Genomic DNA, 22,362 nt, shown 5'->3' with positions numbered 1-22,362 from the left:
AACAATTATCACTGGCCTAGGCACACTGAACCTACGTCAGATCGTCCACAAACCCACACACATCGCGGGACACATCCTTGATGGTTTTTTTTGCAAATACAGATTAGTTACTTTTCAAACAATTACTACAGTCACAGGGTCAGACCACCATTTACTTGCTTTCCAACATACAATACAAAGAAATACACCTAACTTAATTTTGAACACTTAGGGGCCCATTATGATGTCGGGCGGATTGCCTCCACCAGGCTGGCGGTAGCCACCGCCGGCCTGCGAAGGCAATCCGCCCGACACCTATGCCCGGATTCCCCCCTGCCGTATTAGGATGGCGGGGGGGAGCGCGGTGGACGGAAAGACCGTCCGCCGCTTTACCGCCGCGGTCACCTTGCGACCGCGGCGGTAATGGAATAATATGGTGGCGGTGTCCAATGGACACCGTCAGCCATATTACAATGGCCACATATAGGTGCCTTTCCTCGGCGGCAATGCTGCCACGGAAAGGCAGGCGGTGTTTGCTGTGGGGGCCCCCAGCGGGGCCCCCAGGTGATGCCGGTTTAGGGGAGGACAGGAGGGGTACCTATGGTACTCCCCCACATTTTCATATGCAAAGCGGCAGACACCGCGCGGTGCCTGCCGCTTTGCACATGCAAATGCGTTCATGAGTGTTTTGCATTGTGGCGGGCGGTGCAGAGTGCACCGCCTGCCACAATGCAAAACATGGAGGACGTGCCCGCCACAGTGGCGGGCACATCCTAATTCCCCCTACGGGACCCCCGCCCTTATGGCAGGCGGTCCCGTTCTCCGTTAGGGTGGCGGCCATCCTAATGAGCCCCTTAGAAACACAACTACCATCAAGTACAGATCTACACACAAAAAATTCCATTCAAAAACTATACGAGTGGTTACAGGAAGCTTTTGATATACTAATACCATTAAGAAAAACACAACAGAACAAAAGAAAACAGGCACCTTGGAGAAATACAGAGCTAAAAGAGATAAAACAGCAAATTAGAAAGCTGCAACATACCTGGCTCCAAACAAGCACCAATCAAGACAAACGTAACCTAGAGAAACTTAAAAGTCTATACAAGTCAGCAATCAAAAAAGCTAAGAAAAATACTATTCATATAGAATTCAAAATGCTAAATGTGCCAATAAAGAATTCTATAAAATTCTCACAGAATTTCATTAACCAAATTGACTAGATGCAGCCCATCCCTTACACAAGAATTCACAGACAAACTGGCAAATCATTACACAGTCAAAGCAGACAAGTTGGAATCTTATTTAAAACAAGGAAAAACCAGAGGCAAGATGGCGTCCATGCTGCCGGACGTGTGAGCTGGCGCTCCCGGTCCTCCCCGTCTGCACAGGGTAAAGCATCTGAAAAAACCCGAGTAACATTCACGCGGACTTGAGTGCATTTACCTGTCTCTCCCGGGCTGCCAAACCAGCATGAATAAAAGTAATCCGGCGACACTGCGGAGCAGACTGCTGAGGCTCTTGGCACTGCTCTGGAGACTGCTGTGGTATTGGCGCCTGTGCTGTGTGGCTGCCGTGACGGCTGAATGAAGGGAGGGGGCGGAACTGACCTGGCGATGCCTCCCAAGGCTGGGAGAGGGAAATCCTGTGCCCTGATGGATATGGTTAGAGACGGAAAAAATTCTGCAATCACTGCAACATTGAGTAAAAGCGGCAAGAGCAGCAGTAATGGAGATACCTTGAGAGAGAAATGTGAGTGGGATCAAAGAGAAAGCCTGAGTAAGCATTTTATTTCCCCTTTATTTACCTCTGGAAGAGAGAAGAAAAAGACACAGCACATCTTGATGCAGACACCGGAGAGTGACAGTACTGGACTGGCAGTAGAGAAGGGTAAATCGGTAAATCTTTCTGTAACACATGGATCTGTGGAGGGGGACTCGGTGCTTAAAACTTTTAATTAAACCGACCCTCGCAGTACTGCGCAACTATCAGAGGGTGAAGCTCTGCTGGTGGCAAGGGCAGGAGGGGTAGGAATGGGTGAAAGCCACAGCATCTCTTTGCCCATCATAGCCAGCCCCGTTAAAATCAATGCAGGACCCGATGTGGTGGATAAAGGTCTTTGAGATAAAGCCATGGCAAAGGATGGACAGAAAGACACCCTCTCAAATCCAGAAAACCTAGGTGCAAGAAGTAAAAATGATATCCAGACCGCGAGTGAGGAAATCGATTCTGGGGCTAACTTCTACTCTCTATCAGATGACTCAGACTCTTCTGAAAATGGGATAGAGTCAAATCTAAAATTTTGTGAAAGGGTTGGCTCTCATGGCAGTGGGCACAGTGAGCTAAGCAGCAGGCACCGCAATGATACGGGCACTGATCCCCCTGAAGCCAGCCCTCGGACAGTGCGTAATAGACATGATCTGGGAGACTGGCTATGCGGGCAATGATGCCCTGCTATGAGGCTACTGTTTCTCAGCTGAACTGGGGGTTGAGAGTGGTCGCATCCCTGAGTTCAACGAGGAGAGCATGGTATAATAACCCATAGGGAAGACACACGCACTGAGAGTCAACGGACCCAAGGTGCTTGCTCAGAACTCTGTTGGTCACATTGCAAAGTCATGCTCTGAATTCACTGAGAGGTTCAAGGAAGCAGAAGCATGGATCTCGTGTCTGGAGGATGAGTTGGCAGCTCAGACGGCGGCCACTGAGGCTATGCGTTAAAGGACGATACACAGTGGAAGTTGACAGACTAGGAAAACCACCTCCGGAGAGATAATTTGATAGTTTTGCAGATCCCAGAGGGCTTAGAAGGCCAGGATCCCGTAAATATATAATTGAGCTATTTTCAGAAGCTTTTTCCAAACTCACACAATGGAACTGGGAACGAGAGATCCAAAGAGCGCATCGATTACCGTTCACTCTTCAAGCAAGACCAGGACAGGCGGCTCCTAGAACTAGGGCAATACTAATCTCATTCAATACCTTTTTGGCCCTCCAGGTTGTATTTGAACTTGCATACCCAGATAGAAAGAGGGCTGGTAAAAGGATAGAATTTTTTGTCAAACCAGATTTTTGCCACCAGACAGTTAGAAGCGTTGGCAGCTACGTCAGCTCATTGCTCCGTTCCAGGGCAAAGGCGCCCAAGCCTTTCTCCTTAACCCAGCTAGGCTAAGGGTTATATTTAAGGAGCGTACTCAATTTTTCACCTCTGAGGTGCAGGGCAAGGAGTATTTACAAGCTATCTAAGATAAGGGCAGGCTGCTGATATTTGAGTGTGTGACGAAGCATATACGTATGCTGGTATGCAGACAAAATATCGATATTTAAATACTGATATACAATTATATCGAAGTTTAAATATCGAAGGGACATAATATAGAAGGTAAGTAATATCGATAGATTTAATATCGATATTAGTAATATCGAAGTTTGAAATATCGATGTCAGTAATATCGATGTTAACAATTTCGATGTTACTAATATCGATTTTTAAAATTATTTTTTGTATATTAGTATGTATTTATTATTTTTTTAATTTATTTTTATTTAATTTAATTAAAATTTGTATTTTAGTACTGTAGCGGGTTGTGGGTTTATAGGGGAATAGGGTGGGAAGTAATTTAATTATGTTAAATTAATTATTAATTAGTAGGAATTATAAATAAATTTTAATTATTTGGTAATTAATTTTAATTATTAGGTAATACATTTTAATTAATTGATTAATTGATAAATATGTTCTGTAGCGGGTTGTGGGTTTATAGGGGAATAGGGTGGGAAGTAATTTAATTATGTTAAATTAATTATTAATTAGTAGGAATTATAAATTAATTTTAATTATTTGGTAATTAATTTTAATTATTAGGTAATACATTTTAATTAATTGATTAATTGATAAATATGTTCTGTAGCGGGTTGTGGGTTTATAGGGGAATAGGGTGGGAAGTAATTTAATTATGTTAAATTAATTATTAATTAGTAGGAATTATAAATAAATTTTAATTATTTGGTAATTAATTTTAATTATTAGGTAATACATTTTAATTAATTGATTAATTGATAAATATGTTCTGTAGCGGGTTGTGGGTTTATAGGGGAATAGGGTGGGAAGTAATTTAATTATGTTAAATTAATTATTAATTAGTAGGAATTATAAATTAATTTTAATTATTTGGTAATTAATTTTAATTATTAGGTAATACATTTTAATTAATTGATTAATTGATAAATATGTTCTGTAGCGGGTTGTGGGTTTATAGGGGAATAGGGTGGGAAGTAATTTAATTATGTTAAATTAATTATTAATTAGTAGGAATTATAAATTAATTTTAATTAATTAGTAATTAATTTTAATTAATTGGTAATTAATTTTAATTAATTGCTTAATTGATAAATATGTTCTGTAATGGGTTGTGGGTTTATAGGGGAATAGGGTAGGAAGTAATTTAATTATGTTAAATTAATTATTAATTATCAGGAATTATAAATTAATTTTAATTAATTGGTAATTATTTTTAATTAATTGGTAATTAATTTTAATTAATTGATTAATTGATAAATATGTTCTGCAGCGGGTTGCGGGTTTATAGGGGAATAGGGTGGTAAGTAATTTAAAAGTAATTAAATAATAATGTTCTTTACTTAATTTTTTTGTTAATTATATAATTGATAGTGAATTATTAATTTGTAATTAAATATTATTATATGGTATTTTTTATTAATTTTTTTGGTTAAAAATATTTTGCTAATCATGTTTTTAATATGTATGTATTATTATTTGTAAATGGTTTATATTTATTTAATAGTTAATATTTTTATCACTTAAAAAAAGACATTTATTTATAAGTTAGTTATTTTTACCCCTACGCTATCCAACACTTTCCCTACTGTTGCACACTCTGGAGTTGGAATAGTAATTGTTACCCCTACGCTATCCAACACTTTCCTTACTGTTGCACTCTCTGGAGTGGGAATAGTAATTTTTACCCCTACGCTATCCTACTCTTTCCCTACTGTTGCACTCTCTGGAGTGGGAATAGTCATTTTTACCCCTACGCTATCCAACACTTTCCCTACTGTTGCACTCTCTGGAGTGGGAATATTAATTGTTACCCCTACGCTATCCAACAGTTTCCCTACTGTTGCACTCTCTGGAGTTGGAATAGTAATTGTTACCCCTACGCTATCCAACACTTTCCTTACTGTTGCACTCTCTGGAGTGGGAATAGTCATTTTTACCCCTACGCTATCCAACACTTTCCCTACTGTTGCACTCTCTGGAGTGGGAATAGTAATTGTTACCCCTACGCTATCCAACACTTTCCCTACTGTTGCACTCTCTGGAGTGGGAATAGTAATTTTTACCCCTACGCTATCCAACACTTTCCCTACTGTTGCACTCACTGGAGTTGGAATAGTAATTGTTACCCCTACGCTATCCAACACTTTCCTTACTGTGGCACTCTCTGGAGTGGGAATAGTAATTTTTACCTTTTCGCTATCCAACACTTAACCTACTGTTGCACTCTTTGGAGTGGGAATAGTAACTGTTACCCCTACGCTATCCAACACTTTCCCTACTGTTGCACTCTCTGGAGTGGGAATAGTAATTTTTACCCATACGCTATCCAAAATGTATTTAGTTTTACATTGTTATTAATTGTTATTTATATTATTATTTTATGTATATACATTTATTTGTAATTTTTATATTTTATTTATTTATAAGTTATTAAAATAATAATTTTAGAGTTATTATTAATGAAGTATATACTATGTATTATATCTTTATAATTATTAGTTTTTATTACATTATTTATTAATTTTAAATATTATAATATATTTTTAACTATGTTTATTACATTTATAATTATTATTTTGTTAATATTACATTGTTTTTTTATTTTAAAAAAACGATATTTTAAAAAAAAACAATATTTTTGACATCGATATATATTTTTTTCGATATTTTTGTACTTACCTTGTTAGAGATAGGATCTCGATATTATTGCCATCTATATTTTTGTTGCGATATTTTGGTAGGTAAATATTTTTGTAGTCGATATTTTGTCATAGATTCACGTATGCTGTCCTAGCTTTCCGGTGTCTTTGTTTTTTGGTTCTTTCTCTCTTCTTTTCTGGGATTGGTTTTTATACTGTATAGGTGGTGGGGGTACTTGGTGTGCAAATACTAAATACTAAAACCCAGATTATTTGTGTGAACCAAATCAGTAATAGTGATCCTAGAATTGTCGAGGAGGCGACATATTTGGGAATTTGGATTAGGACGTGTCTAAGAGAATTAGTTGAGGTCAACTGGGGGGCCATCTTGGCCAAAGTGAAACAACTTCTGGAGATGTGGGAATATTTTCATCTTTTGCTGGTCGGAAGATGTAACATCTTGAAAATGAACAGTTTGCCTAAAGTTTTATATTTTTTTAGATCAGTTCCGCTAGAACTTTCCCGTTATCAGCTACAACAGCTGCAATCAATCGATTTTTATGGGCCCTGGGGAAATTGCATAAATTGCGTTTGTGTTTTAATCACACATGATCGGCCATCTGGAGTACACAGTGAGCAGTAGTGTGCACTGCAGTAATTACCACAACAGGCAGCACTTCGGTCTGGACACTTCTTTTTCCTTCTTTGGGAGGCTGAAGAATCTCCATCAACAGCATGTCAACAGATAAAACATAGTATTTTTTTAATACATTTTTCATTATTATCTTGTTATCTATCATAAGTTCATAAGGTTTGTGGACTCTTCCAGTTATGGCTCTGGTTATCTACAATTAGTTATTTAAACTTTATTTAGTGTCACATGATGACCATTTGATGACCACAAACTAAATTTTACATGAACTCCTAAGCGCAAAGAGACTGATCAACGTGGCCGATTTCTGGTGGAGCTGCCTAGACAGCTACAGAGGAGATCGGCTCTGGGTCACCCCCTTGGCCGTCACTTACCCAGCCTGACTTTGGACATAGTTCTCCTCGTCTCTACCCCTACTTCTAGTCCCTACTCATCCCAACCCTCCTTACCTTACCCCTCTTTCTCCAATGCCCCATTTGTCTTGTATCATGTACCTACGTAACATTGCTGTTTTTTGGGTAGTTTTTGTGTATGTATTGCTAATGCTCCAGTAACTGTTTGTAACCATGTAATCTCACGAATCCTTATGTAAAGTCCTCTGATCCCTCCGGCTCTAGCCAGCGCTATATAAAACTTCTCAAATAAATAAAGGCATTTTTTGACTCTCCCACAGGAGAAAGGTGGGTGGTCAGTGCCAGACTTCACACTATATTATTATGCCTGCATATAACAAAACATGCGGATACTATTAACAGGAGAGGAGGTTGGTAACATCGCTGAGGCCCCGTCTATATACCAGTAAGTAAGTAAGTAATGTATTTATTGTACAATTAATTAAAAACCTTTACAAAAGTTGTCCATCTCTTATAAAACTGTAAAACATCAATTTAAAAGGCTGATAGCCACAGTTAAGGATGCAGTTAAAATTACAAAAGAGATTCTATATACCAGATGGTTTTGGGTGCAGAAGCTAAGAACTGTTTATTCAAAATTTTGGAAGGCAGTTATTATAGAAAAAAATGTTTTAAGGACCTAGTCAAGGTTTGAAGGTTTGGAAGGAGGTGCGAAAGAGTTTCCAAATCAAAGGGGTTTCATACTAGACACCCACATCCGCTACAACCTTATTGCATGGCGCCTTTTGGGATTGGACGGGTGACAGTTGGAGATGTAAAGGGATTACACAAATAGGTGATTTCTATGATGAAGGGGGTCTTTGTTATTCCTTTGCAATATTGGCTGATAAATAACATCTACCCAAAAGTTTTTTAAGTTCTTACAAATTTGTGACTTCTTAGGCAAACGGCAGAGGGTGATAGAACCAAATTCGCTAGTGGAAGCTATCAGGCACAAGGTGAAGATTGGGGTATTATATAATTGCTTATTGGAGACAAGGAGGGACAACCTTGACATGCAAAATCTCAAATGGGAGAGTCGCCTGGGTGTGCAAGCTCTCTCCGTGGAACAGTCGATCAATATAGCTGGGAAGATCTTGATTTTGGCAAGGTTAAAAGCACAGCACTTTAAGACTCTATTTAATTTGCATCATACCCTCGCAAAGATGTTGAAATGGGGTGGAGTAAATTATAGGAAATGTTTCCGTTGTGGAACAGATAAGCAGATATAGAACATATTTTTTATACATGTAAGAAATTGATACAGTTGGTGGGACATATCAAGAGATTCTCTCAGAGATAACAGGGGATGGGATAAGGATCTCAATGTCTATAATGCTTTTAGGAATTAGGGAAGACCTGATGCAGGGGCTACCGGCCCATACATTTCGCTATTTGTTCTTAGTAGCCACAGCAGTGGCTTGGCTCTGCATTTCGTCCATGTGGCTACAGCAGGAAGCCCCTTCTTTTGAGATGTGGAGAGCCAGATTTTATAGCATATTTAATCTGGAGTATGGCCTTTATTCAGTTAAAGGGCTATGAAGGAGGACATTTGGTATGCATATATGGGGCCCAATGATAGAGCATATCAAAGATTGAAACTTTTATTACTAACGCTTTTTATATCCAAGCATGTATTTCATTGTATTTAGTTAATCTGCTTTTAACTTATTTGTGAACCCCCCCTTTTTTTTATTTGCCCTGATGTGTATGTGCGCTATTAGATGTCATGAATTTATGATGTATGCATTTATTTATTCTTGCTATGGATTGAAATTTAAAAAATAAATTAAAAAAAAGATAAAGCAAGGAAAAACCACCGGCACCAACCCTTTCCCCAAAAAAATCCTCCAAGAGTAGGCTTGCCCAGCCTCTAAATTCCTTCCAACAAATATCACAAATGAATTTATGGACCTGGTCAAAGCAAACAGGCCTGCCGCCAGCCCTTCTGACCCATGTCTGCCACAAACATTCAAGAAAATTATTCTAACTACCTCTGCTCCCACACCAGTAAGAAGAATCATCGACAATTCCTTAACTGCGGAAAGCATTTCCAGAAGAACTAAAAAAGTCATACATACGCCCATTATTAAAGAAAGAAAAACTGGACCAGCTTAAATCCGACAACTACAGACCAATTACAAATGGACCTTTCCTCGGCAAACTGATAGAAAGAGCAGTATTCGCCCAGATGTCACAAGTCATTAAAGATATTTCCATACTCTCAGACTTCCAAACAGGATTCCATCCAGGAAGAGGCAAGAAGCTGCCCTCGTTGCCATCTGGGATGACCATAAGAACACAGTTGACTGGAACGGAGTTGGTGTACTACTTCTTTTGCACCTTTCAACTGCCTTTAACACGTTGACAATGACACGTTAATGCAAAGGCTCTATGAAGCTGGCATAGAGGGGACTGCTCTCGACTGCATCACATCCTACCTTCAAAACAGAATTAAAGTCATTCATACCCCTCCTTTCTCATCCAAAGCCTCTCAACAAAAGCAGGGGTCCCGCAAGGCTCTATCACCTCACCTATGCTTTTAAACATCTATATGAAGTAAATACCGACACTGATCAATCAATGTCACCTCACAGGCTATACCTATGCAGATGACACACAAATACTCCTTAAAGTGGAAAGCCCAAAAGACATAGGAAACTCACACATTTTAAGTTGTCTCAGAACTGTGGATCAGTGAATGACATGGAGCCATCTCAAATTGAAAGATTCCAAAAGAGAAATACTTACTTGTGGACATTACAAATATTATGACCCACTTGCCACCTAATGATCTGGGAACACTGCCTAAAGTATCTAAGGAAGTAAGAAAACTCAGAATTACCATAGACTCCAAGCTATCAATGAATGCCCAAGTGGACAAACTAGCAAGATCAAGCTTTGTTACTATAAAAACTCTGTGACACATCTTCGCCCACATGGGATTTCCACACAAGGTCCAGGCTACTATCTCTCTTGTTCTGTCTAAACTGAATTCCTCCAATATCCTCTACCACGGATCATCTTTAACAATTATAAAAAGACTGCAAGAGATTCAGAACTCTGCTGCCAGACTACTCTTATGTATAGCCACAAGCCCACATCTCCCCTGCCTTGAAGGCCCTACAAGGTTACTGGTTGCCAGAAGATCCACATTCAAACAGCTTTGTATCACCCACAGAGTGATACATGGAACAGGATGGCTCTACATCAGGAAAAAAATCACCAAATACATTCAACAAAGGAACCTCTGCTCTAGATTGGCACTTCGCCTCAAAATCCCACCATACAAGGAAAAAACTATTGGGCAGATTACGATGGAGGATTTTCCGCATCCTCCGGGAGGATGCGGAAAATCCTCTGCGGACCCACCAAAGACCCACCGCCACATTAGGATGGCTGGTGGGTCCTGGTTTCAGTGCGCCGCTTTTCCGCCGCGGTTGGCTTACAACTGCAGCGGAAAAGGCCTAATATGGTGGCGGTGTCTCTGAGACACCGCCAGTCATATTAGGATGGCTGTGAATACATGCTTTTCCGGGCGGATTCTCCGCCGAGGAAAAGCATGTGGATCTTCACCTCCGTAGCGGGCCCCCTGGTGAGGGGGGGGTGGGGGGTGCACATGGGGGCTACCTATGGTACCCCCCTGCATTTGTATGCAGAAATCGGCAGGCACCGCGCAGTGCCTGCCGCTTTCTGCATACAAATGCAATGTATGCATTTGTAACATTGCGGCGGGTGCAGCTTGAAGCCGCACCCGCCGCAATGTTACAAATAGAGGATGTGACCGCCAGGATGGCGGTCACATCCTAATTGGACAGGAGGGAATCCTGCATGCCCTGCGGAGGTTCCCTCCTCCTCGGTGATCGCAAGTAGACAAACCAAGAAACACTTTAACCCTAAACATAAGATCCACAGATAACTACCTTATCTTCGGAAGACTACTCAAAAGTTGGCTCTTGCCCACATAAGCACCATACTCAAACATAAATACACAGCATATCCCTTTAAATAAGCATTTATTTGAACTATATATGTGTACCTGCATATGTGTATTGCTTTGTATATTGCTTTGTATAAATGTATATATTGATTATGTTCATAAATATATAGATATTCATTAGTTCTGCTAAACAAATGTACACATTTCCTATGGTTATATTATTCTATTGTTAGCATGTATATAGATGACTGCATAAATAAGTAAATCTTCATCATAACTATTTATCTACAATCGCTTCATTATTGAATTACAAAAAATATCTATAAAAACAAATAAATTAACTTAAAGTACAGCAACACTTGAAAGTTTGAGTTTATTAAATAAAAGTTAAATCTACATATATTACCTTCCTAATACATATATACTTTCCATGTGCATATGTTCCGTTTTATTTATTACTTCACTTCCAAATCAACATCTCCAACGCACTATACTATATATATTACCCTATACCTCTCTCAATATATCCTCTACCTCCACTCTCAGACTCATCCCAACCCTCATTCTACTACTATGATTCCCAAAATAATCCTTTCTAAACTCTTCCCTCCTCTACCCCTCCTTATATCCTCTCATATCACTTTAACAATTCAGATCTCCCAAACAAGCCTTTCTAAACCCTTCACTCTGACCCTTCCACCTCCACCTACACCTCCCCTTTACTCATCCCATACCTCCTACTGCTATGAGCTCCAAAAACACTTTCAAGACCATTCCCTCTTCTATCCCTCCACTATACTTTTCAATCCAACTTACAGACTTACATTTCATATTTCCCTATACAAATTCCCCACTAATCCAGTTTGGGGTCCGGAATAGCTTGCTACCCGCCAAAAAGTGCTATGACACCTCATCAGGAGTAGCAAGCACTATATAAATGCAAACCCTTCCCTCTACTGTCCCTCCACTATTCAAATAAGAAACTCACATGTCCACCACTCCAATTAATTTCGTATCGCCAGATACAAATTCACCACCAATCCTCTTTAGGTTCCGGAGTAGCATGCTACCTGCCAAAAAAGTGATTTGATGCCTCGTCAGGGTAGGGAAGCGCTATATAAATGCAATTACAATTACAATTTCCATATCGGGTGAAATTTTGCTGTGCACGGTGTTACGCATGTGTTGAAAGACATTCCATTACGAACTGTGAAATTTGCTTGCAAACCTGTACACACTGCAGCCACATGAAAATATATATACCTTGTGGGCAGTGATAAGTTGAGGAGAAACAATGGTGGCAAATTCCGGTAGATATTAGCTCAATGTTCTCAAGTAAATTTGCGAAAGGGGTAGATGAGTGCCTCATTACTCTTCCGAATTGGGTTCCACTTTTCCACATTTTTGACTTCGCAGATAGACAGTTGAGCAATGCATTACCTCACTCTGTTTAAATTGGCTTATTAGTTTATTACATTGACATTCATTCAAATACTGACTCAGTGCAAACTAAAATGACTTACAATTCACATCAGATTTTCTGCGATTTGGAGAGGTTCCAACATCCATACAGTCTCCTGCTGTCAAGGACAAACAGATGTTAGTGAATAGTGTCATATCTGATTTTTTAAACTGAGTTTTATTTCCTAAGCACTAAATTTAAAATCACCGATTCTTTGACCAGAGCATAAAAAGCATGCATTTAACTTTGCATCAAGAAATGTGCAAGCAATTCTAAATGACATATAGAGCACTTTGAGTGGTTTTCCGTTCTCTTCTGTGGTCAGAAACAACTGAATTCTGTACCTACTGGTATTCTCTTTGTCGCTGTTGCGGTAAAGGTTCCGGCAGAAGTCCCCCAGAGTTTTTTGCATGTGGTGTGGAGGGTTTTTTGCACAATGCCAGCACTTGACTGCTGCTGGATTCTCCCCATGTGTTGAAAAAGAGCCTGTGAGGCGGTCTAGAAACAAAGGACAGATATTTAAGCACTTGATTTGTGCCATGAACTTTTTACTCAAAAACAACGTTTGTCTGTGTAGGGGCTAGCTATTGATGAGGAACAATAATCAAGAGGGACAACTGACACAACTATGAGTTTGGTTGGACAGGAAGTCACGAGCGACTTCCTCCCGTTTATTTATAGCCTTCCGGCCAAGCCTGGCCTGAAGGTGTTACAATGTGTGCAAGTGGTTCCGGGGCTCAGCCGAGACCCTCGGACCACTAGAACGCTACATCCCTTCCCAAGTTAGTCCTTGTTTGCTGTGTTCATACATGGTTCACGAGTAGCACATATATTCTGCTAGTCTCTGACTTGGCTTAGGGTTAGGTCGGAGATGGTACATCTGTCTTCCTCTCGCTGGCGTTGCTGTTCGCACAGGCGATTGCACTGGTGATACTGGTGCCGGTAGAGTCGGTTCCCCTTCATGTGATGTTGTCCTGGGTTGTTCTTCACGCCGTCCCGCTGGCTGGTCATCATTGTGGCTTTCAGCGTTTTCTTCAGCCTCTGCTGATTCCGCTGGGATGCGTTTAAACCAGGATACATTGCGGGTCACCTCCTCTCCATCTCTGTGTGCGGTGACTGCAGTGCCCTTGGTGTCCTTGATGACCCATGGTTCGGGCTCATATGGTGTCTTGAACTTGCCCCCGGGTCTTCGTGTCCGCAGTAGCACCGTATCTCCCGGTGCTAGGTCTCTACTCTGTGCTCTCCTCCTTTTGTCGATCCGTTCATTGTTCAGTCTTCTCCTCCACTGAGTCTCACTGGACTTGTACGGTTCTGGTGCCCAGCCTTCTGTCATCGGGAGACTGTCTTGCCGATTTCCTGCAAACATCAACGACCACGGTGTTCTCTGTGTTGTGCTGTGTGGCGTGCTTCGATATTCTCCTAGGAACTGTTGTAGTGCTGATTCTGGGTCGATTTCCTCAATATTTGCTATCCTTAATGCTTTGTTGATGGTTCGCATGAACCTTTCGGCCTCACCGTTGGCTTGCGGCCACTGTGGTGTTATGCGGTGATGTCTGATCCCTAATGTACTCATAAAGTCACGGAATTCACTCCCCTGGAAAGGAGGCCCATTGTCCGTCTTAAGGATCTGGGGACGACCAAACATGGCGAATATTTTGCTCAATATAGGCTGAACATTTCTGAAGCTGGTGGATTCAGCTAACTCCACGATGGGATATTTGGAAAATGAGTCTATGAGAACAACCGTTGTTCTCCCATCTGGGAAACTTCCAAAATCCATGCTAACCCAAGACCAGGGTGTAGGGGCATGTTCCTCTGTGATGACAGGCGCTGGGTTTTCAGGAGTGCTAGTGAGTTGGCACAGTCTGCAGTTCTTTACTAGGGTGTCGATGCTGTCCTCCATCTCTGGGAACCACACTTTCTCTCTCATTCGGCTCTTCATCCGCCGCGTTCCTTGGTGTCCTGCATGCGCCAACATGGTGGATTGTTCTTGCAAGCTGAGTGGTATTACTATGCGGCGTCCCCTGAGAATCAGTCCGTTCTTTGCCATGCTTAGTTCGTTGTGAACTTTCCATATTTGGCCTATCCTAGAACGCTCATTCTCTGACCAGTCATTGTTGTCCCTTAAGAATCCATTCCATGTTCCTGTTCGTATGGTGTTTGCCACCTTTTGTAACACTTTGTCTTGAAGGTAATGTTCAATTATCACTGGGATGGACATGGCCTGCGGGCATGCGCTCTGAGCCAGGAGATTGATTTCTTCTTCAAACAGGGTCTCTTGTTCTTCAGGGACCATTCCATCTGCAGCTGGGTGACGGGACAGAAAATCAGCTGGGTTCTTTTCACCAGGTCTGTAAATTAGGTCCATTTGATACTGTTGTATCTGAATTGCCCACCTCTCTATCCTAGGTGGTGGATGTGGAGCGGTTCCTCTGAATAGTGGAATCAGTGGCTGGTGGTCAGTGACTAATCGAAATGGACATCCTGCCACATATAAATGAAAATGGTTGCAGGCCCATTTCACTGCCAGCGCTTCTCTTTCAATTTGTGAGTACCGGGACTCTGTGGCTGTTAGCGCTTTGCTGGCAAACGCCAACGGGGTCCACACACCTGGCTCTGCTTCCTGCGTCAATAGTGCTCCGAGCCCCACTGGGCTAGCGTCGACTAGGATCTCAGTTTTTCTGGAGGTGTCAAAATATGCAAGCGTTGTTGTGTCTAACAGAGCTGCCTTGATTTTTGTAAATGCGTTCTCTTCTTCTGTACTCCATTTCCAAAGTGCATCCTTCTTCGTCAGGTTGCGAAGCGGCTCTGCTATGGTGGCTAAGCCAGGGATGAAACGGGCACAATACTGCGCCATCCCTAGAAAACTCCTCACCTCTGACGCTGTGGATGGGGCTGGTGCATGTTTTATAGCGTGTGACTTGCGGGGATCCACCTTCACTCCGTTGTTGTCGAATACATATCCAAAGAATTCTACTGATTTTTGGAAAAACTTGCACTTTTCTTGATGGAGTGTGACTCCGTGCTCCGATAGTCGTTTGAGTGTTGCGCGTAGTCGCTGGTGGTGTTCCTCACTTGTTTTTGAGTGGATGAGAATATCATCGCTGACGTTCAATACGCCTTGCAATCCCGATAAGATCTCTTTAACAGTGTTTTGGAAAATCTCGGCAGCTGACGAGATGCCAAAATTCAGGCGTTTGTAGCGTCGCAGGCCCAGGTGCGTGGAAAATGTTGTGATATAGCGGCTTTCCTCCGCTAGCCGGAGTTGATGATATCCGGCATTTAAATCGAGCTTAGAAAACCATTGTGCTCTGTTGAGGTCAGCTAGAATGTCATCGACTGTCGGTGTAATATGCCTCTCTCGTTTGATTGCCTTGTTTGGCATGCGCATGTCTATGCATATGCGTATCTTCCCAGGCTGACGAGGTTTTTCGGCGATCACCATTGGCGAAACCCATGGGGTTGGACCAGTGACTTTTTCTATTACGTCTTGTTTTTCTAGGTTTTCCAGCTCCTTTTCTACTGCTGCTCTGAGATGGAAGGGTATTCTTCTATGCCTGAGGGCGAAGGGTTGTATTGTTTTATCGATATGTAACTTTATTGGCGGTCTTTTGATCATGCCCAATCCTTTGAATAGCGATGGAAATTGCTGTAGTAACTCGTCAACTTGGATGCTTTTGACGGCATTCGCGAATGCAATTAGGTGTAGATCTTCGGCCGTGTGGCTTCCAACTAGGAGGTCGGCTTCTTTGTCCACCACGTGGAATGTTGTGGTGACTTCGTGTTCTTCCGCTTTTACCTGTACTACCATCTTGCCTCGCAACGGGAGCGGCTCTTTCCCGCCATATGTGAATATTCGGACCTTGGATGGAACCAGTTTTGGTTTAGGATCTAAAGCTTTATAATGCTGGATGCCCATGACATTCACTGTAGCGCCTGTGTCTATCACCCGGTTGCCGGGGACCCATCTATGAATATGTTACACTTGGGTTGCGGCCGTCGTCTTTGTTTCAGCTCATTTGTGAATGAAACGAAGTAGCACTCACCATTTTCATCTTCCGAGGAATCGTCGAGCCTGTCACACCTTTGGTATGTTGATTTCACGCTTCGTGGTGATTGTTCAATTTCCAGCTGGCGGATCGCCCCAGATAGTGACTTCCTCCTGAACGATCCTCTTCCTCGGCCTCTTCCTCGGCATACGCTGGAGAAATGATTCGGGATCCCGCAGTTTGAGCAGGTCTTCCCGCGTGCTGGGCAACTCCCTGCCTCATGTGCTTCACGCCCACAATAGCCACATTGTGGTTGTCTCTGTGTTCTGGTTGGCCATCTGCCTCTTCCACCTCGGCTGGATTTGCTGATTGCATCAACCCTTTCTTCCTTGATTGTCGATCCGTTGTTCGCGTTGGCGTTCAAGACTGCTTCCATTGCTGAAGAGCGTACATCCCACAACTCATATGATCTTGCCAGTAGGAGGATTTCCTCTAAGGTGATCTTTGGTTGGCGGAGGATCAGCGTCCTTAGGGGTTTGTTTCTGCACCCTTGTATGAGCTGGGCTGTGACTTCCTTATTCGAATCATCCTCTGCGCACGTGCTGACCAGTTCACGTAGGCGGGCGTGGAATGCATCCATGCTTTCTCCTTCCCTTTGCCTGGACTGCCTAAATTTGAATCTCTCATAATGTGGGTTGAGTTGAGGATCAAAGTGTGCATTTAGAGCTTGCACTGCGGCATCGTAGTTGTTCGATTCTCCAGTGTTCGGGAGGTGTGCAAATACTTTATATATTTCTTCACCACCAAAATGAAGCAGTAGTGAACGCTTCACTTCTTCATCTTTTTCCCTGGTGGCTATAAAATAGTTATTTAGTCTCCCTAGCCATGTAGCCCACCTAGGTGCCGCCGTCGACGGGTCCGCCAGTCCACTGAATGGTGGTAATGCTTGCACTTGCGCATGCGATGAGTGTTGGGTTGGTATCGGCGCTGGTACATGTTGTTGGGGTGGAGGCTGCACTGCTGCATTTTGTGGAAGCGCAGCATTACCTGCATTACCAGAAGGGCCTCCTCTCACGTTTTCCTCTGGTAGGTCAGACATTGTGGGTGCCGATGGTCCCTTTTAGCTTTAGTGTGATGCTTTGCCAATGCTTGTTGGATTGTTTGTAGGTTTTGCTAGTGCTTGTTGGCATTTATGTGTCCCTCTGTTGTTTTTTTTTTTTTTTAAGATATGGCTGCCAACTGTCTGTTTTGCTTCTCACTTTATTGTTTTTGCCAATGTTTTTTATTTTTTTTTTTTTTTTTTTTTAAGTTTAAGTTTTTCCTCTTCTAGTAATATGCTTTGGGCAGCTGGGGTTTCTTTCCACTTAAAATCGGCTTCGCCGATGCTTTTCCCCGTTCGTTGTTGAAAGCGCTGCTCTGCGCTCGTGTTCCTGTCAGTTTCTGCGTGCTTGGGGCCTAGTCGGGCGCCGGACCTTGCTTCTGCGCATGCGCGTGCTCTGCGCGGCTCCTGAGGCGTTTCTAAGCCTCTCCCTCGCTTTCTCCTCCGCCCGGTGCCTAACGCAGCTCCCGCTCACGCTGCTTACCGGGATGTCTTCCTCGCGTGCCTTCTTTCTTCGTGGGCTGAGGAGCGCCACACAGTCTCGGGTGGGGACAGCTTCGACGCCCTCAGGGAGGACTTCGCGGGCCACTCGTCGTTCCGGATCCGGACTCACCACAGACGTCGCCTGCAGGTAGGGATATGTACGATCCCGCCCTCGTCCGCCAAAATGTAGGGGCTAGCTATTGATGAGGAACAATAATCAAGAGGGACAACTGACACAACTATGAGTTTGGTTGGACAGGAAGTCACGAGCGACTTCCTCCCGTTTATTTATAGCCTTCCGGCCAAGCCTGGCCTGAAGGTGTTACAATGTGTGCAAGTGGTTCCGGGGCTCAGCCGAGACCCTCGGACCACTAGAACGCTACAGTCTGCTGTGAGTCCTTACCTAAAATACTATTGCAGGAGAGAGGAGCAGCGCCATATTCACAGAGATTTAGCACTGTTCTTCTCTCTCCCTAGCGCTGGTGTACAATCAGGCAGCCGTGTGCCGCACACACCTTTGCACCATAGTGCAAATGTATTTGCATGAGTCTAACATAGGTTTTGTACTGCTAGGGAACTTTTCTAGTAGACATTTTTGGGCCATATGTATCAAAAACGATTTTTGCGATTCTCAAATTGCGATTTTTAGCAAATCGCAATTAGAGAATTGCAAAATGCAATGTATGTCGGATTTTCAAAAAATTTTGCGAATCCTACATATTCCTTATTTGTGAATAGCCAATTGAGATTCGCAAATAAGAAATTCCTTCCCGTTCATTTCTATTGGCTAGGAGGCCCATACAAATGAATGGGAAGACATTCTCAATTTGCGATTTGCAATTAGAGAATCGCAAATTGAGAATGCAATTTCACGGGTGCCAGGGTGTCAAAAGGACAACCTGCTGCAACCCTGAAATATGTATGTGTGCATATGTGGCGCACAAACATGCCCTAAGGGCATGTATGTGCGCCACATGGCACTTTGAAAAATGCAAAAAAGTGCATTTTTCAAAGAAATCGCAAATTACCACCAACTTGAAGTTGGTGGTAATTTGAGATTTCTTAAAGCCTAATCACACTTTTTCTGTGCTTCCTACATTGCATTTAAGGAATCACAATTTGTGATTCCTTAAATGCAATCGCAAAATAGAGAATCGCAAATTTTGCGATTCTCTAATTTGCGATGCCCTTTTGGGATGATACATCCCAAAAGGCCTTTTCCCGTTTGCAAACGAGCCGATTCTGAGAATCAGCCCGTTTGCGAACGGGAAAAGGGCTTGATACATATGCCTCAATATGTTTCGACTAACTTGAAGCTTTTCCTACTTTGAAGGTTTGTTGTGCAGTGCAGCACACATGCTAAGTTGGAAAAGAAAGGAGAAATAAAAGCATTTCTCCTCGATAGCACCCATTTCAAAAGGGCAGTATTTTTTTATGTAAAACGTGGTCTACTTTTTTTTTTAGTAGATAGGGTTTGCATCAAAACAATCGGTAGTTGCATGATTCACCCATGCACCACCCATGGAACTCCCCCTTCACGCTAAGTAATGCAAAGCAGCACTAGCCGCTAATTTGTGTTACTTTCAGGTGAGTGTTCAGCACAAAAGAAGTTTTGCGCTGGGAAGTACATAAAAAAACAAGCATTTTGCGCTAATTTGCAGCAATTTTGCAAATCTAACATTGTACAACATTTTAGTAAATATATCCCTATATGTGTATTGATGGCAGAGTAAGCCACTCTTTGATAAAAGTTATTGGGAATATCAACAAGAAAATTGAGACAATGGAATCCTCACCACAGGAGATGACAAAGCTCTGGTGCTCTGTTATTGGGATTGCATCTATGACTCCAGGCATGCAGGAGCATGAGATTCGCAAAAACCCTACTTCTGTAGGTTCTCGTGGGAGCCCATAAGCCCTGTTGCCCGAAATTATTTGTTGCCATCTGCCCAATACCTTTGGGATGGAAGTCAAAGGGCTGACAGCAAGAGTGAAAAAAACTCAGCCCCTTTGTAGGGGAGAATTTGGATCAAGTTACAAATTGTTATGGGGAAATTAGTGTTTTTTAAGAGTAAAAACCCATAAACTGGATCATAAAGAGATCCAGTGGTCTGCTATGGCTTATGATAGGCTTATGGATTCTGATATTCCCAATGTGATCCCTTAGAAGGTTATTACCCACAACAAGTTGACTCCAGCTAAAATCGATCTGCTTAGCACTACTCGACCTCTCCCACATGCTCTATTCCGCCCCTAGTCTCACCACTGTCGGGTTGCCTTGCTGCATGAAGAAGGAGGGGCTGGGGGCAGTTGTTAATTTATTTGCCTGTAGGTACACCTCCTCATGGCCATCCTAAAGTTCCTCTTCTGCAATCTTGTCAGTCACACAAAACATTATTACTTATAAGCAAATCGTATAAGGTGCAATAGACAAGCACATTCAACCCATTTGTAAGGTGTAAGAATGGCATGAGATGATCTGCAAGCATAAAACTATTGGAGAAAATCGTGTTGTCATCACTCTGGAAACCCCAAAACTCCTGCTAATTTCTTTGAAGTCCACTGGTCACCCTGACGAATTCCAGGCTTGCAGAATACCAATGCAGACTAGTTGTGATTTCACCTCATACTTTTTTCTTCCACAAATCCCACACTTCCTTTAACTTCATCTCATTCTCACAGCTTTTTTTCAATCCCTGCACTATCCCTTTATCACTGTTATTCCACCTTTACATTGTTCCTGCTTTCTCCAGTTTGTACCTTTCTCTATTTTCCTGTGGGTAAAGCCTGTTGATGAAAATCAAATCTGGGGCCCCAAAAAGGACTGCCAGTGTCCATGACTTGCAATCAGCAACTAGCGCAAACTAAATACTGGAAGGGTGCAGCTTGCCAACCAAGTACAGATTTGGAACGTTACCCTCAGAGGTCACCAATATCTGATTCGTAGGAGAAGGTCAGACAACTACTACTGGTTCCATTATTTTACTTTGAAGGTGCTTTTTGGTCGAGAACTGACATTATTGTGAGCTAGAGTAGGAGATGTTCTGTGGGACTGAACTCCTCTCCTATACTTACCCATTTGGAACATGAGGCTGATTACTCCTCGTCACTCTAGAAAGCAACATAGAATGTAGCAAGCCTGAGGGAGAGCCATGGAAGAATGAGTGAGCTGGCTTAATTAACAATTTTGAAGTTACAAACCTGCAAGAGACATGGCTCCTTGAGCCTTGTTACTTGGATGGTTGATTGTCATTTTTTATACCTGCGACCACAATGGGAAGGGGAATCCTTCCAGGTGCTTTAATAACTTTAGTATTAGTAAATATCCAATGTATATAAACCCTGTTTGTTCCTTGATTCGCGTTGTTACTATGCTGGAACCGAAAATGAATTAAACAGCATTTGAGCACACGCACCCTTTTTTGATTATCTTTGTGAGAGGCTGGATTGGATGTGCATTTGCACAGCAACCGCTGTGCGAGGTGGAAAACACACATATATATATATATATATATATATATATATATATATATATATATATATATATATATATATATATATATATACATACATATATATATATATATATATATATATTCACTGAAAAAACCATAGGTTTGACACCAGTTATAGTTAGCTGGAAATTTTACTGACATAAAACCATTGAAATTCCCACGTTATAGTTAGTTGGACTCACTATAACTTGCACACCTGCAATGCACTGCTGATGACGTCACATATTACATCACTCATGATGTAGTGTAGTTCCTATTATCCCAATAGGCTCTGCGCATTGGAATAATATCTTCAATAGTATAGACGTAGGACAGAGGTTAACTAGGTCTTCTACTGACGATATTAGACTTAAAGTTATGTGTATGCCAGCTAGCTCAGAGTTCACTAGAAACTTTCTCGAATAGACAAGGAGGAGTTTAACCTCCCTGGATAGACAAGAAGGGATTTAGTTTCTGACAACCATAGAACATGACAACTTTGCTCTCCCCTAATCAAGAGTATATCTCTAGAGTCGTGTGAAAACAAAAGACAACTTATTTTACTCAGTCAGTTCAGTGCATTCTTAGTTTCACCAGATTGTAGAGAAAAGGAAGAGACGGGCGTGTTCAATAAAAAGATGTTATTTATTGATCAGTCTCTTTTCTCATACAAGAGAAATGAATCGCTATTAGTGCAATACTTATCGTTAAGTAAAGTGCATACAGTAATAACAGAATTATAAAATAATACTGTAAAAGCATAGATATGGTTTCCTAGCCATATGATACTTAAAATGGATAAAATAGATACATACATATATACATTGACTAATCGTACTCAACTGGTGCTTCTAACTACGCCTACCCCAATGTACCTGACCTAAGCCTAATACGTGGGCGGGAGTAGATAAGTAGCAGTTTAAGTTAAG

General features: G+C 41.9%; 1 protein-coding gene across 2 annotated transcripts in view; it reads right to left on the bottom strand.

The window, feature by feature from the left end:
* The window catches only part of CD274 (CD274 molecule), a 325,034-nt gene that overhangs the window by 33,780 nt on the left and 268,892 nt on the right, over nucleotides 1-22,362 (bottom strand). For both annotated transcript variants that reach the window (XM_078677455.1, XM_078677454.1), the window contains exons 6-7: nucleotides 12,717-12,866; nucleotides 12,430-12,486 (exon numbers count right to left, since the gene is read on the bottom strand). In XM_078677455.1, the coding sequence (XP_078533581.1) occupies nucleotides 12,430-12,486; nucleotides 12,717-12,866 (207 nt within the window). The remainder of the gene's footprint in view (nucleotides 1-12,429; nucleotides 12,487-12,716; nucleotides 12,867-22,362) is intronic.

Source organism: Lissotriton helveticus, chromosome 2_1, assembly GCF_964261635.1.
Source record: "Lissotriton helveticus chromosome 2_1, aLisHel1.1, whole genome shotgun sequence".
Classification (NCBI taxonomy): domain Eukaryota; kingdom Metazoa; phylum Chordata; class Amphibia; order Caudata; family Salamandridae; genus Lissotriton; species Lissotriton helveticus.
This window is presented reverse-complemented; position numbering and strand designations above follow the sequence as displayed.